Source organism: Salmo salar, chromosome 21 (genome assembly GCF_965601325.2).
Source record: "Salmo salar chromosome 21, fSalSal1, whole genome shotgun sequence".
Lineage (NCBI taxonomy): Eukaryota > Metazoa > Chordata > Actinopteri > Salmoniformes > Salmonidae > Salmo > Salmo salar.
The window spans coordinates 34,797,945-34,813,676 of NC_138311.1; the positions used below are offsets into that span (position 1 = coordinate 34,797,945).

General features: G+C 41.8%; 1 protein-coding gene across 1 annotated transcript; it reads left to right on the forward strand.

Moving 5' to 3' along the window:
• Positions 1-165: 165 nt before the first annotated feature.
• On the forward strand, positions 166-12,098 carry LOC106582240 (guanylate-binding protein 3). The gene is made up of 11 exons (XM_045704693.2): positions 166-468; positions 3,029-3,228; positions 6,485-6,612; positions 7,189-7,298; positions 7,462-7,652; positions 7,857-8,099; positions 8,388-8,668; positions 8,967-9,179; positions 9,307-9,409; positions 9,558-9,751; positions 9,890-12,098. The coding sequence occupies exons 2-11, from the start codon at positions 3,033-3,035 to the stop codon at positions 10,109-10,111; spliced, it is 1,881 nt and encodes a 626-aa protein (XP_045560649.2). The 5' UTR covers positions 166-468; positions 3,029-3,032; the 3' UTR covers positions 10,112-12,098.
• Positions 12,099-15,732: the final 3,634 nt, after the last annotated feature.

A 15,732-nucleotide genomic window follows, 5' to 3' on the forward strand; every position in this document is an offset into this window, starting at 1 on the left:
AATTATTTTCACCAGTCAAATAGGATATGGAACTGACGCATCCGACTTAAAATTTTAAAAAAATAATAATGTTTTAATGGCGTTATTGAGCCAATTATCTGTCTTTTGTTCCAGATAGGAATAGTGATTCGTTCTAGTGCTAGTTGGAACAAGAAAACTCGGGTATGGTCGACTTGCTAACTGGTTGTAGTTCTACTGTAGGCTATTCACATATCGTGTTCACACCATTAGTAAGTCGAACTTTTCTGAGTTCCTAGTACCTACCAGCACATGAACGCGGTATTTGTCAGGTCATGTTTCACTGCAGCAGAGTTTATTGGGGGGGGAAACGTCGTGCTTTCCCGGAAGCTTAATTGTTAACGTTAGAGAAACACTTTCAGTTTCAATATCACAACCGATCTCTTTTGCCATGCAAACGCGGACAACAGACTGAACAACAAGCTCACTGTACGGTACAGTGTTTCCGAGGTAAGCCTAAACTCTCTTTCACTTCTAAATGTGGGCTTTTTTACTATATGATATATAGCTATTGATTTGCAAAATGACAGGTTTAATGTTGGCTGGTGAAAAAATATTTTTGCAACAAAACATTTGCGGTAAATTAATTGATTGGATAACCACGCCTGTACATGCAAGCACATTCAGAACTATACATGGAGTCTATTCATGGAGTAGCCTCTACGAATCAGAGAGTGGAAGACTCCTCTCCTGTCTTTGAATTTGAACGTACTTTTCCTGTTGTCTGCTGTTTGGACACACCTATTCATTCCAAGGCTTTTCTTTAATTGTACTATTTTCTACATGGTAGAATAATAGTGAAGACATCAAAACTATAAAAGAACACTTATGGAATCATGAAGTAACCAAAAAAGTGTTCAACAAATCAAAATATATTTTATATTTGAGATTCTTCAAGGTAGCCACCCTTTGCCTTGATGACAGCTTTGCACACTCTTGGCATTCTCTCAACCAGCTTCATGAGGTAGTCACCTGGAATGCATTTCAATTAACAGGTGTGCCTTGTTAAAAGTTAATTTGTGGAATTTCTTTCCTTCTTAATGCATTTGAGCCAATCAGTTGTGTTGTGATAAGGTTGTGGTGGTATACAGAAGATAGCACTATTTGGTAAAAGACAATGTCCATATAATGGCAAGAACAGCTCAAATAAGCAAAGAGAAACGACAGTCCATCATTATCATTACATTAAGACAAAAAGGTCAGTCAGTACGGAACATACTATACTTCCTAGGACATTATGTTATACAATACATGCATGTTTCGTTCAATCAAGTTCATATTTATATCAAAAAACTGCTTTTTACATTAGCATGCGATGTTCAGAACTAGCATACCCACCGAAAACTTCCAGTGAATTTACTAAATTACTCATGATAAACGTTGACAAAATACATAACAATTATTTTAAGATTTTGCAATTTTGCAATATTCTGAGTACATAGCTCGGCCATCACAGGCTAGCTAATTTGACACCCACCAAGTTTGGGGTTCACTAAACTCAGAATTACTATTAGAAAAATTGGATTACCTTTGCTGTTCTTTGTCAGAATGCACTCCCAGGACTTCTACTTCAACAACAAATGTTGTTTTGGTTCCAAATAATCCATAGTTATATCCAAATACCTCCGTTTTGTTTGTGCGTTCAGGTCACTATCCGAAGGGTAACGCGCGAGCGCATTTCCTGACCAAAAAATTCAAAATATTCCATTACCATACTTAGAAGCATGTCAAACGCTGTTTAAAATACATTTTTATGCGATCTTTCTCGTAAAATAGCGATAATATTCCAACCGGGCAACGTTGTATTCATTCAAAGACTGAAAGAAAAAAATGGAGAAGTCTCGTGAACACGCATCTCAGTCTCACTGTCCCCAGGCTGACCACTTACAAACTCTGCTGCTGTACTTTGCCCAGAGACAGCAGACACCCCATTCCACTTTCTGGCGGTTTTAGAGAGCCAATGGAAGCCTTAGAAAGTGTCACGTTACAGCACAGATGCTGTATTTTCGATAGAGATGCAAAAGAAGGACAACAAATTGTCAGACAGGGCACTTCCTGTATGGAATCTTCTCAGGTTTTGGCCTGCCATATGAGTTCTGTTATACTCACAGACACCATTCAAACAGTTTTAGAAACTTTAGTGTTTTCTATCCAAATCTACTAATTATATGCATATTTTCGTTTCTGGGCAAGAGTAGTAACCAGTTTAAATCGGGTACGTTTTTTATCCGGCCGTGAAAATACTGCCCCCTAGCCCAGACAGGTTAAGAACACATTCTTATTTACAATTATGGCCTACCGGGGAACAGTGGGTTAACTGCCTTGTTCAGGGGCAGAACGACAGATTTTTACCTTGTCAGCTTGGTCCAGCAACCTTTTGGTTACGACTCCAATGCTTTAGTGGATGTTGAGAATTGAATGTTCACCTCTCTACCATGTAAGGGCTATTTGACCAAGAAGGAGGGTGATGGAGTGCTGCATCAGGTGACCTGGCATCCACAATCACCCGACGTCAACCCAATTGAGATGGTTTGGGATGAGTTGGACTGCAGAGTGAAGGAAAAGCATCCAACAAGTGCTCAGCATATGTAGGAACTCCTTCAAGACTGTTGGAAAAGCATTTCAGTTGAAGCTGGTTGAGAGAATGCCAAAAGTGTGCAAAGCTGTCATCAAGGCAGTGTGGCTACTTTGAAGAATCTCAAATATAAAAATAATAATTGTTTAACACTTTTTTGGTTACTACATGATTCCCTGTGTGTTATTTCAAAGTTCTGATGACTTCACTATAGAAAAAAGGAAAAATCAAGAAAAACCCTTGAATGAGTAGGTGTGTCCAAACTTTTGACTGGTACTGTCCCCACACACACACACACACACACACACACACACACACACACACACACACACACCACACACACACACACACACACACACACACACACACACACACCAGTGTCCTACTCGAAAAAAAGTTATTATGTGTGTCTTTGCCTTCGTTTATTTTGGTCAGCATCATGTCAGGCCAGACAGTATCCATGAAGGAACCAGTATGTCTGATAGAGAACGACAGTGATGGGAAGCTGCGTGTGGTCCGCAGTGCACTGGACATCCTGGACAAGATTGACCAGCATGTGGTAGTGGTGTCGGTGGTCGGGCTGTACCGCACCGGAAAGTCCTACCTCATGAACAAGCTGGCTGGGGAGAGGAAAGGTAAGCACATCCACTAAAGCATTTTTAAAATCTATGTTCCGATCAAGTTTCATGAGCCTAAGATAAAAGATCCTAGACATTTTCTATATACACAAAAAGCTTATTTCTCTGAAATGCTGTGCACAAATTTGCTTACATCCCTGTTAGTGAGCTTTTCTCCTTTGCCACGATAATCCATCCACCTGACAGGTGTGGCATATCAAGAAGCTGATTAAACCGCATGATCATTACACCGGTGCACCTTGTGCTGGGGACAATAAAAAGCCACTCTAAAATGTTCAGTTCTGTCTCACAACACAATGCCACAGATGTCTCAAGTTTTGAGGGAAAGTGCAATTGGCATGCTGACTTCAAGATTGTCCACCCGAGCTGTTGCCAGAGAATTGAATGTTAACTTCTCTATCATAAGCCACCTCCAACGTCATTTTGACAGTACATCCAACCGACCTCACAACGCAGACTACGCGTAACCATGCCAGTCCAGGACCTAAACTCAGCAAAAAAAGAAACGTCCCTTTTTCAGGACCCTGTCTTTCAAAGACAATTCATAAAAATCCAAATCACTACACAGATCTTCATTGTAAAGCGTTTAAACACTGTTTCCCATGCTTGTTCAATGAACTATGAAGAATGAATGAACATGCACCTGTGGAACGGTCATTAAGACACTAACAGCTTACAGACGGTAGGCAATTAAGGTCACAGTTATGAAAACTTAGGACACTAAAGAGGCCTTTCTACTGACTCTGAAAAACACCAAAAGAAAGATGCCCAGTGTCCCTGCTCATCTCTGTGAACATGCCTTAGGCATGCTGCAAGGAGGCATGAGGACTGCAGATGTGGCCAGGGCAATAAATTGCCATGTCCATACTGTGAGACTCCTAAGACAGAGCTACAGGGAGACAGGACGGACAGCTGATCGTCCTCGCAGTGGCAGACCACGTGTAACAACACCTGCACAGGATCGGTACATCCGAACATCACACCTGCGGGACATGTATAGGATGGCAACAACAACTGCCCTAGTTACACCAGGAACGCACAATCCCTCCATCAGTGCTCAGACTGTCCGCAATAGGCTGAGAGAGGCTGGACTGAGGGGTTGTAGGCCTTTTGTAAGGCAGGTCCTCACCAGACATCACCGGGAACAATGACGCCTATGGGCACAAACCCACCGTCGCAGGACCAGACAGGACTGGCAAAAAGTGCTCTTCACTGACGAGTCACGGTTTTGTCTCACCAGGGGTGATGGTCGGATTTGCATTTATAGTCGAAGGAATGAGCGTTACACCAAGGCCTGTACTCTGGAGCGGGATCGATTTGGAGGTGGAGGGTCCGTCATGGTCTGGGGCGGTGTGTCACTGCATCATCGGACTGAGCTTATTGTCATTGCAGGCAGTGTCAACGCTGTGCGTTACAGGGAAGACATCCTCCTCCCTCATGTGGTACCCTTCCTGAAGGCTCATCCTGACATGACCCTCCAGCATGACAATGCCACCAGCCATATTGTTCGTTCTGTGCATGATTTCCTGCAAGACAGGAATGTCAGTGTTCTGCCATGGCCAGCAAAGAGCCCGGATCTCAATCCCATTGAGCACGTCTGGGACCTGTTGGATCGGAGGGTGAGGGCTAGGGCCATTCCCCCCAGAAATGTCTGGGAACTTGCAGGTGCCTTGGTGGAAGAGTGGGGTAACATCTCACAGCAAGAACTGGCAAATCTGGTGCAGTCCATGAGGAGGAGATGCACTGCAGTACTTAATGCAGCTGGAGGCCACACCTGATACTGACTGTTACTTTTGATTTTGTTCAGGGACACATTATTCTATTTCTGTTAGTCACATGTCTGTGGAACTTGTTCAGTTTATTACCCAGTTGTTGAATTTTGTTAAGTTCATACAAATATTTACACATGTTAAGTTTGCTGAAAATAAATGCAGTTGACAGTGAGAGGACGTTTCTTTTTTTGCTGAGTTTATATATTTGGCTTCTTCACCAGCGGGATCGTCTGAGACCAGCCACCCGGGCAGCAGATGAAACTGTGGGTTTGCTCAACTGAAGAATTTCTGCACAAACGGTCAGAAACCGTCTCAAGAAAGCTCATCTGCGTGCTCGTCGTCCTCGCCATGGTCTTGTCCTGACTGCAGTTTGGTGTCTTAACCGACTTCAGTGGGCAAATGCTCACCTTCAATGGCGTTATGGTATGGGCTGGCATAAGCTACTGACAACGATACCGTGACGAGATCCTGAGGTCCATTGTCGTGTCATTCATCCGCCGCCATCACCTCATGTTTCCGCATTATAATGCAGGGCCCCATGTCGCAAGGATCTGTACACAATTCCTGAAAATGTCCCAGTTCTTACATGGCCTGCATAGTCACCAGACATGTCACTCATTGAGAATTTTTGGGATGCTCTGGATCGACGTGTTCGACATCGTGTTCCAGTTCCCACCAATATCCAGCAACTTCGCACAGCCATTGAAGACGAGTGGGACAACATTCCTCACACCACAATCAACAGCCTGATCAACTCTATGCGAAGGAGATATGTCACGCTGCATGAGGCAAATGATGGCCACACCAGATACTGACTGGTTTTCTGATCCACCCCCCTATTTTTTATGTTTTATTTTCTGATTTCCTTATTTGGACTGTAACTCAATAAAATCTTTGAAATTGTTTCATGTATTTTTGTTCAGTGTACATAACAATATGCATGACCTCAACACTGTTATATGGATAAGGAATGATTATGTATAAGATAATGATTTCTCATAAAGATAGGGTAATAGAAATGTGAAACAGAAAGTGTTAACTTATGTACAGCATGTCTATATATGTACTGCATTTGTCATTCAGAGTTAGACAGATATGCTGCACCAAAGTACAGATTTGTCCTGTTCTGACCACATTGTGCTTTGATTTTTTTTTCTCTCCAAAATTGGAAATTCGACACGCCCTGTTATTGCGTCTTGGAAACTACAGTTTCTCTTTTACACCATAACGTACAACCAGACAGCAGAGCAAATCTCAAAAAAACATTTTGTTCCGACCACATTTGTTCTAGATGGGTTGTGTAGATAAGTGTGCCGTTTTGCACTGGCTGCTAGTTTCACTTTCAGTCTGTCAGTATGATATACAGTATAATTACACAAAAAGGTTCATCTGAAAACCAGCAGCCTTGAGTAAACACTTTACATCCTGCTGGCTCTTTACAGATTCCATCCTAAGAACCGTTTTTATCCTCTGTCCTCAAGGTTTTGCCCTGGGAGCCACCATCCAGTCCAAAACTAAGGGCATCTGGATGTGGTGTGTGCCTCACCCTGAAAAAAGAGACCACACCCTGGTGCTGCTGGATACAGAGGGGCTGGGGGATGTGGAGAAGGTGGGAGGTCAATGTTCACTCTCTGTCAAAAACCTTTTATGGCTCAGATTGTTTAGATGACAGAATATAACATTGCTATGGGTAAAATCCCATGTTATCTCAATAAACTGTGTCTAGTACTGAGAGCTGATGTCATCAACTGTATATAATGTCTGACTTATAAATGTATGATATATACCCATTTATTCTAAAGAGTATAACAAATAAATAATGACCCATGAGCTTAGTTATAAGCTTGTTTTACTCCAATGTTTGTAAATGTAATTAAACACTGTATAACATCATGGTTAACTGCAATTAGGATGTCACAGATGGTGAGTCATTGCACCCATAGCTCAGTCTATGAATTTGAGTGGTTACATCTCTCCAGGCCCATCCCTCAGCTTTTTTTTGTTAGCTTTTTTTTAACCAAAACTGAGGCAGGGTGGGGCTTGGTTAATGTTTCAATTAAGGATTCCAGCTTTGACCTTTATTTAGGTAGGGAGCCCATAAAACGGCGTCGAGTAGACATTTAGTTACTGACTTGATTTCACTCTAGTATGAACAGAGTATGTGTTCCTTCTGTTGTGTCTGCAGGGTGATGAGAAGAATGACAACTGGATCTTTTCCCTGGCTGTCCTGCTCAGCAGTACTCTGGTGTACAACAGCATGGGAACCATCGACAACAACGCACTGGAGAAACTACAGTATCCTTCAGCAGGCCTATAAAGAAATATAGTGTAGTGTTGTATGTCTGGGTTCATTTCATCTCCAACAACCGAACCGACCTCAAAAAGCACTAATCGCTCAGCACTATACTGCATGTTAGTAAATCGGGGTTAATTTTGTCCTCAACACCGCCTTCTACAGCTATGTGACAGAACTGACAGAGCACATCAAGGTGAAGTCCAACCAGCGAGACGGGGAGGAATCTTCAGAGTACCTGCGTTACTTTCCTTCCTTTGTGTGGACAGTCAGAGATTTCACCCTGACCCTGGAGGTTGATGGGAGACCCATCACAGCCAATGAGTACCTGGAGAATGCTCTTAAACTGAGAACAGGTGAAGGGAACACCAGCTAGCACAGCTAACTTAATCTCTTATTCTAAACCATGGTTAGATTGAATTTACCAAAGTTAACAACACTTTTACAAAAGACATGTTGGATATAAAAATATTAAATGCATTTCTTTTACAAAAAATGTCACTGTTAAACATTTAATTTGTTGATTAATGATTGATCTACTTTTCATTTAATTTACAAAGGTCATAGTAAGAAAGATCAGGCATACAATCTGCCTCGTAGCTGTCTGCGGAACTATTTCTCTCCTCGCTGGTGCTTTGTGTTTGAGAGGCCAGCCAGCGGAGACAAAATGAGACGTATGGAGGAGCTGACCGATGCTGACCTGGAGCCTGCCTTTGTGGAGCAAGCTAAGGAGTTCTGTGACCACGTCTTCAATGAGGCCAAGACCAAGACCCTGAAACAGGGCCTGAAAGTTACCGGCAGACGTGAGTATTACAACACTGATATTGAGGATGGAAAGCACTTATGAAAGTAGGTCATGATGTTTGATAATACAACTAAAGTACTGCTGCTACTATAACCACTTCCTCTATTATTATAATTACGATTACTACAAGTACCATGACCAGTACAACTAACAACACCATTAGTACTTAAATTACTACTAATTCTACTACTTACTTTACTTCTATACAAGCACCACTGACCACCACAGTATCACACCATCACTACCACAACTACCAGATGTGCTGATTTCCTGCCCTCTCCTGCAGTGCTGGGAAACCTGGCAGAGACGTATGTGTCCGCCATCCGGAGCGGGCAGATCCCCTGCCTGGACAATGCTGTGTTGGCGCTGGCCCAGATTGAGAACTCCAGTGCCATCGAGAGGGCCAGGGCCCACTACCAGAAGGGTATGGCTGACTGGGTAGCCTACCCCACAGAGACCCAAGAGGAGCTGTCTGAAGTGCATGCTGCCATGGAGAAGGAGGCTGTGGCCATATTCATCAACAACTCCTTCAAAGACGAGGACCAGAAGTACCAGTTGGAGCTCATGGTATGGGAATGTAGATTCTATATTCAATGAGTCAATATTCAATTCAGTGATGCATGTATTTAGCAAGATGAGGATAATTTGTCATTTGGGTGAGCTACCCCTTTATGCTACACTTACATGTACATTTTAGTCATTTAGCAGACACACTTATCCAGAGCGACTTACAGCAGTAATTAGGGTTAAATGCCTTACTCAAGGGCACATTGACAGATTATTCACCATTTATTACCTCAACTGAACCAAGACATTCAGGTTTGTTCTGGTAAATTCTGAACCAACCTCTCAAACACAAAAATAGAAAGTGCTTCAAGAGGAGTATGAGAAGATCTGTGAGAGGAACTACAAGGAGTCCCAGAAGGCATGCGAGTCCAAAATCGAATGCATCTTTGCCCCCTTGGAGGAGAAAATAAGGGATGGCTCCTACATGACCCCTGGAGGATACAAAGAGTACTGCAACGACCTGAAACTGGCCACCAGCGAATACAGATCTGAGGGAGGCAGGGGAGTGAAGGTATGTTGGGGAGGTGGTGCTATTTCAGGATATTATGTAATTATCATGTTTTGTGGATGCTGGTCAAAGGAGTTATGAATGCACTGATGTGATGTTGAAAGTTAAATATTATGTGTGATTGTTCCAGGCTGAAGAGGTACTGAAGGAGTACTTGGAAAGGAAAGCCAGCATTGGTCAGGCCGTCCTGTCAGCAGACGAGTCCCTCACTGAAGCTGAGCAGAGAGCAGAAGGTGATATAGGTCACCATGAATATGCACTCCGTGACCTGGCAACAACATTCTAATGACCACCAAATGGAGGCTTACCTCTCGTTCTCTTTGATATTTATCTCACTAACTCTCTCTCTCTCACACATACTCTGTCTATCTTTCTCTGCAGCGGAGCAAGCAAGAAGGGAGGCATCTGAGCGGGAGAATCGAGCCATGGAGGAGCAGCTGGTTGTCCAGGAGAGGTTGAGAGCGGACCAGCAGAGGACGTATGAGGAGAATGTGAACCAGCTGATGGAGAGGATGGAGAGAGACAGTAGAAATGCCATAGCAGAGCATGACAGAGTTCTGCAGGCCAGACTAAAGGTAGGAATAAAAAAAACACAAACATTGAGGAGAACACTTTAAAACTACAGGAACTCTAGGGGTAAGATTAACTGTGTGTATGTGTTTTGTTTTAATGACACAGTCCGTGATGTGTAAAAACAAACCTTGTATTTTCAGGAGCAGAATGACCTTCTCCAGCAAGGGTTTGATGACAAAGCACACCAAATGCAAAGAGAGATAGATGCCCTTAAGGGTGCGAAGGCACAAGAGGAAGAGAAAAAACCCTCATTTATGAGCACAGCTCTGGATACTGTAGGGACTGCAGCTACCCTGTTCCTTCCAGGAATACTTCCCAAAGTAGGAGGAATGGCTGTGAAATGGCTGTCTAAGTGGTTTTGATGTAGGTTCCCGAGGAGGATGACGAGCTATTATTCTTATAGACATGTGGATTGACTGAATATGTGTTTATTGATATTTGATTCTTTGATTTAGGTTAAGCACTCAGTCAAGGTTTTATTTGATGTTTTTTTTTTTTGTACGTCATTTGAATAAATAATTAGCATGCCTAATCATAATGAAGTAGAGCTTTTAGATAGCACTCTTAAAAATGGTTTTGCAGTTGTTTTACTATTACCACATAGGCCTACTTCTTTTTAACACTGACAACATTTACATGCACACCAATATCCTGTTATTATTCGGGATACTCAAGTATTCTGTTTTTGAGTTGATGCATATAAACGTCATATTCCATTTACAATTAAAAAAAGCTTGTATCCCGGTTATGAGAATCCCGTATAAGATGCCTGAGATATGTTGATCTTAGACGGTAAACTGTGGCATGTAAACATCCTATTCCGTTTACTGTTTTCCACGGTCTGCACAGGCTCAATTTCACATATCGGTATTGTGTGATGATGTTTTCATCTGATTGTCAAACAAATCACTTTAAAAAGTAGGCTACCAGCGCATTTCGATCCACCATGATAATTTATTTTGCTGATACTCCGTACTGGACCATATAGCCTACTGGCTACTTTCACCCCTAATTTAGACAAGATTTTTGTCTATAATTTTCGAGATTTGGTAGGCCGTATTATAATTTCTGAGATTTGGTTGGTCATTTGTTTGTCAACTATAGTTAGATACATGCAGCTTCTCGTCTGTCATGACTAAATATTGTAGTGCTCACCAGAATAATGTCTTACATAGATAGCATGAATGCATTATTAATGTAGTTAACATCGGTATAGTTGTCTGTTTTGTTTAGGAACCAGGGAGAAAACGCAATATCTCCAAAACAGTGGAACTATTGGTCCTGTGCAAAATGTCCAAATGTCATCAGTTGACCGGTTTTAAGGAAATACAAATTTGAGAAAACTATACAACATGTTTCTGATAAGACTTTACTTCGTCTTGGGTGCATATTTTATGTTTTTGAAATACTGGCTGGTTGCAGAACATTGTCATAACAACGCATTCACATTTTCTCAAGAGATGCTGAAATAAATATTTCTCCACTCCTGTTCCCAAGACAAAACTAACATTTATTGTATCATTTTACTGCAAGTAATGCATAATTCAGTAGGAGTTAATATTATATTACCGTCATTTCCGGACTATTGAGCGCACCTGAATATAAGCCGCACCCACTGAATTTTTTTTAAATTATTATTTTGAACATAAATAAGCCGCACATGTCTATAAGCCGCAGGTGCCTACCGGTACATTGAAACAAATGAACTTTACACAGGCTTTAACGAAACACGGCTTGTAACAAAAATAAATTGGCTTTAACAAAACACGGCTTGTAACAAAAATAAATTGGCTTTAACGAAGCACGGCTTGTAAAAAAAATTAAATGGGCTTTAACGAAGCACGGCTTGTAACAAAAAATAAAACATTTGCAGTAAACAGTAGCCTACCAAGAAAGTCATTGGTCACCATCTTCCTCCTCCTGTGCACTGAAACCACTGAAGTCATCTCCTTCGGTGTCGGAGTTGAATAGCCTCAGAATTGCTTCATCCGATATTGGATCGTTTTCATTGTCGCTCTCGTCACTGTTTGACCTTAACCTGTTCGGCAATTTCATTGGTCTAATGAAAGCTTCATGCTGCCAAAAAACTGAGCACGTCACAGAATGTGTTTTTTTGGAGAAAAAAAAATTTGAAAGCGGGAAAAATCCATATATTAGCCGCGTCATTGTTTAAGCTGCGAGGTTCAAAGCGTGGGAAAAAAGTTGCGGCTTATAGTCCGAAATTTACGGTAAATAATTTTTTTCACTCATCAATCTACACAATACCCCATAATGACAAATCCAAAACTGGTTTTACATTTTTTTTTGCTAATTCATACAAAATAAACTGATAATACATTTACACAAGTATTCAGGCCCTTTACTTAGCACTTTGTTGAAGCACCTTTGGCAACGATTACAGCATTGAGTCTTTTTGGGTATGATGCAGTCAGTGCATTCATCTAAAGTTGATAAAATATCACAATCATAGCAAGTCATATCACAGTCATAGCAAGTAAACCATTTCTGTAACTATTACTGGGAATGGTGTTGTAGTTAAGGATACATTGGTCTTCAAAATATCCTCTATTTGTAACAAGATAACTTGTGGATGTACAGTGAGGGGAATAAGTATTTGATCCCCTGCTGATTTTGTACGTTTTCCCACTGACAAAGAAATGATCAGTCTATAATTTTAATAGTAGGTTGATTTGAACAGTGAGAGACAGAATAACGACAACAAAAATCCAGAAAAACGCATGTCAAAAATGTTATGAATTGATTTGCATTTTAATGAGGGAAATAAGTATTTTACCCCCTCTCAATCAGAAAGATTTCTGGCTCCCAGGTGTCTTTTATACAGGTAACGAGCTGAGATTAGGAGCACACTCTTAAAGGGAGACACCTGTCCACAGAAGCAATCAATCAATCAGATTCCAAACTCTCCACCATGGCCAAGACCAAAGAGCTCTCCAAGGATGTCAGGGTCAAGATTGTAGACCTACTCAAGGCTGGAATGGGCTACAAGACCATCGCCAAGCAGCTTGGTGAGAAGGTGACAACATTTGGTGCGATTATTTGCAAATGGAAGAAACACAAAAGAACTGTCAATATCCCTCGGCCTGGGGCTCCATGCAAGATCTCACCTCGTGGAGTTGCAATGATCATGAGAACGGTGAGGAATCAGCCCAGAACTACACTGGAGGATCTTGTCAATGATCTCAAGGCAGCTGGGACCATAGTCATCAAGAAAACAAATGGTAACACACTACGCCGTGAAGGACTGAAATCCTGCAGCGCCCGCAAGGTCCCCCTGCTCAAGAATACATATACATGCCCGTCTGAAGTTTGCCAATGAACATCTGAATGACTCAGGGGACAACTGGTGAAAGTGTTGTGGTCAGATGAGACCAAAATGGAGCTCTTTGACATCAACTCAACTCGCCGTGTTTGAAAGAGGAGGAATGCTGCCTATGACCCCAAGAACACCATCTCCACTGTCAAACATGGAGGTGGAAACATTATGCTTTGGTGGTGTTTTTCTGCTAAGGGGACAGGACAACTTCACCACATCATTTGACAGGGCCATGTACTGTCAAATCTTGGGTGAGAACCTCCTTCCCTCAGCCAGGGCATTGAAAATGGGTCGTGGATGGGTATTACAGTATGACAATAACCCAAAACACACGGCCAAGGCAACAAAGTAGTGGCTCAAGAACAAGCACATTAAGGTCCTGGAGTGGCCTAGCCAGTCTCCAGACCTTAATCCCATAGAAAATATGTGGAGGGAGCTGAAGGTTCGAGTTGCCAAACATCAGCCTCGAAACCTTAATGACTAGGAGAAGATCTGCAAAGAGGAGTGGGACAAAATTCCTCCTGAGATGTGTGCAAACCTGGTGGCGAACTACAAGAAACATCTGACCTCTGTGATTGCCAACAAGGGTTTTGCCACCAAGTACTAAGTCATGTTATGCAGAGGGGTGAAATACTTATTTCCCTCATTAAAATGCAAATCATTTTATAACTTTTTTGGCATGCGTTTTCGTGGATTTTTTTGTTGTTATTCTGTCTCTCACTGTTCAAATAAACCTACCATTAAAATTATAGACTGATCATTTCTTTGTAAGTGGGCAAACGTACAAAATCAGCAGGGGATCAAAAACTTTTTTCCCCCACTGTATCTTTGCCCATCTCTGGCTACTGCAAAGTGCATAACTGTAATTTTCACAGTATCTTACCAATAGCTTCCTATAATTTACAGGAAAATGTGGAGTAATGACACTACAATACTGCAAAATTAGCATACTATACTGTAAGAAAGGAAATGCTCCTGTAATCATGTTGGTATTTTACTATAATTACATGGAATTAGTGCAAGCAGGTTGGCTGCTAGGTATTTGTATATTACAGCATATATTTATATATTTTTTTCTATTTTATATCACTTGCACTTTTAGAGGCCTAAACAAAGGCTTCTAAACTGGCAGTGACTACAGGGAGAAATAGATCGAAAGGACATGGCTAGCCACTCAACTATTAAAGGTTTGAAACTTGCTGCCACTCTGATCTGTCCTCTATATACACTGAACAAAAAAATTGGCGCAACAAAAAACAATTTGAAAGATTTTACTGAATTACAGTTCGTATAAGGAAATCAGTCAATTGTAATAAATTCATTAAGCCCTAATCTATGGATTTCACAGGACTGGGAACACAAATGTGCATCTGTTGGTCACAGATACCTTAAAAAAAAGTTAGGGGGCGTGGATCAGAAAACCAGTCAGTATCTGGTGTGACCACAAGCTGCCTCATGCAGCACGACATATCTCCTTTGCATAGCGTTGATCCTGCTGTTGATTGTGGCCTGTGGAATGTTTTCCCACTCCTCTTCAATGGCTGTGTGAAGTTTCTGGATATTGGAGGGAACTGGAACACACTGTTGTACATGCCAATCCAGAGCATCCCAAACAGGCTCAATGGGTGACATGTCTGGAAAGTTTGCAGGCCATGGAAGAACTGGGAAATGTTCAGCTTCCAGGAATGGTGTACAGATCCTTGCGACATGGGGCCGTGCATTATAATGCTAAACATAACGTGATGGCGACGAATGAATGGCATGACAATGGGCCTCAGGATCTCGTCACGGTATCTCTGTGTTTTCAAATTGCCATAGATAAAATGCAATTGTGTTCATTATCCGTAGCTCTATGTCTGCCTTTACCATAACCCCACCATGGGCTTACAGCTGTGTGGGCTAGCACACAGCTATAACCCCAAAGGAGAAATGCTCACTAACAGAGATGTAAACAAATTTGTGCAAAACATTCGAGAGAAATAATCTTTTTGTGCATATGGAAGATTTCTGGGATCTTTTATTTCAGCTCAAGAAACATTGGACCAACACTTTACATGTTGCTTTCATACTTTTGTTCAGGAACTTCTTCTTTGGTATAATGGCGGTCTGCAAACAAAGGTTATAGGTGCATGCCGCCACCTACTGTATTGGCTGTGTATTAGCCTTCTATTCTGTTGTATAAATTAATTACACTTTATGAACAAATTGCCCTACCGACTCACCCTACACCCATTAAAACCTCATCACTATTCCACTACTTTGGCCCTATCTGATCCCACACCAGGCCTGTAGCCTGGGAGTACGGGCACTATCATTCAAAACACCTTGCAACTTCTGCAGTAAAATCTTATACCCCAAGTACTTCTCTGCAGCTGCCACTACAACATCTATCCTCTCTGATTTATGTTCCATTCCTGCGGTACAACTGACAACCATGGCCATGAACGCCAAAAAACCTACCTTACGTTATTCCTATAGCTCTCTTTTGACCTCAGCCTCCTCTTAGGATTCATCACCCTGGACCCATCTTCCTCTACTACTCTCTTCACTGCCTCAGAAAATACACCTTCTGCACTACTCTGATCCTGGCAACCTCAACCTGCCTTTCTTTCACCTCAGATCTCCAGCACCATGGGTGATGAGTGGGTA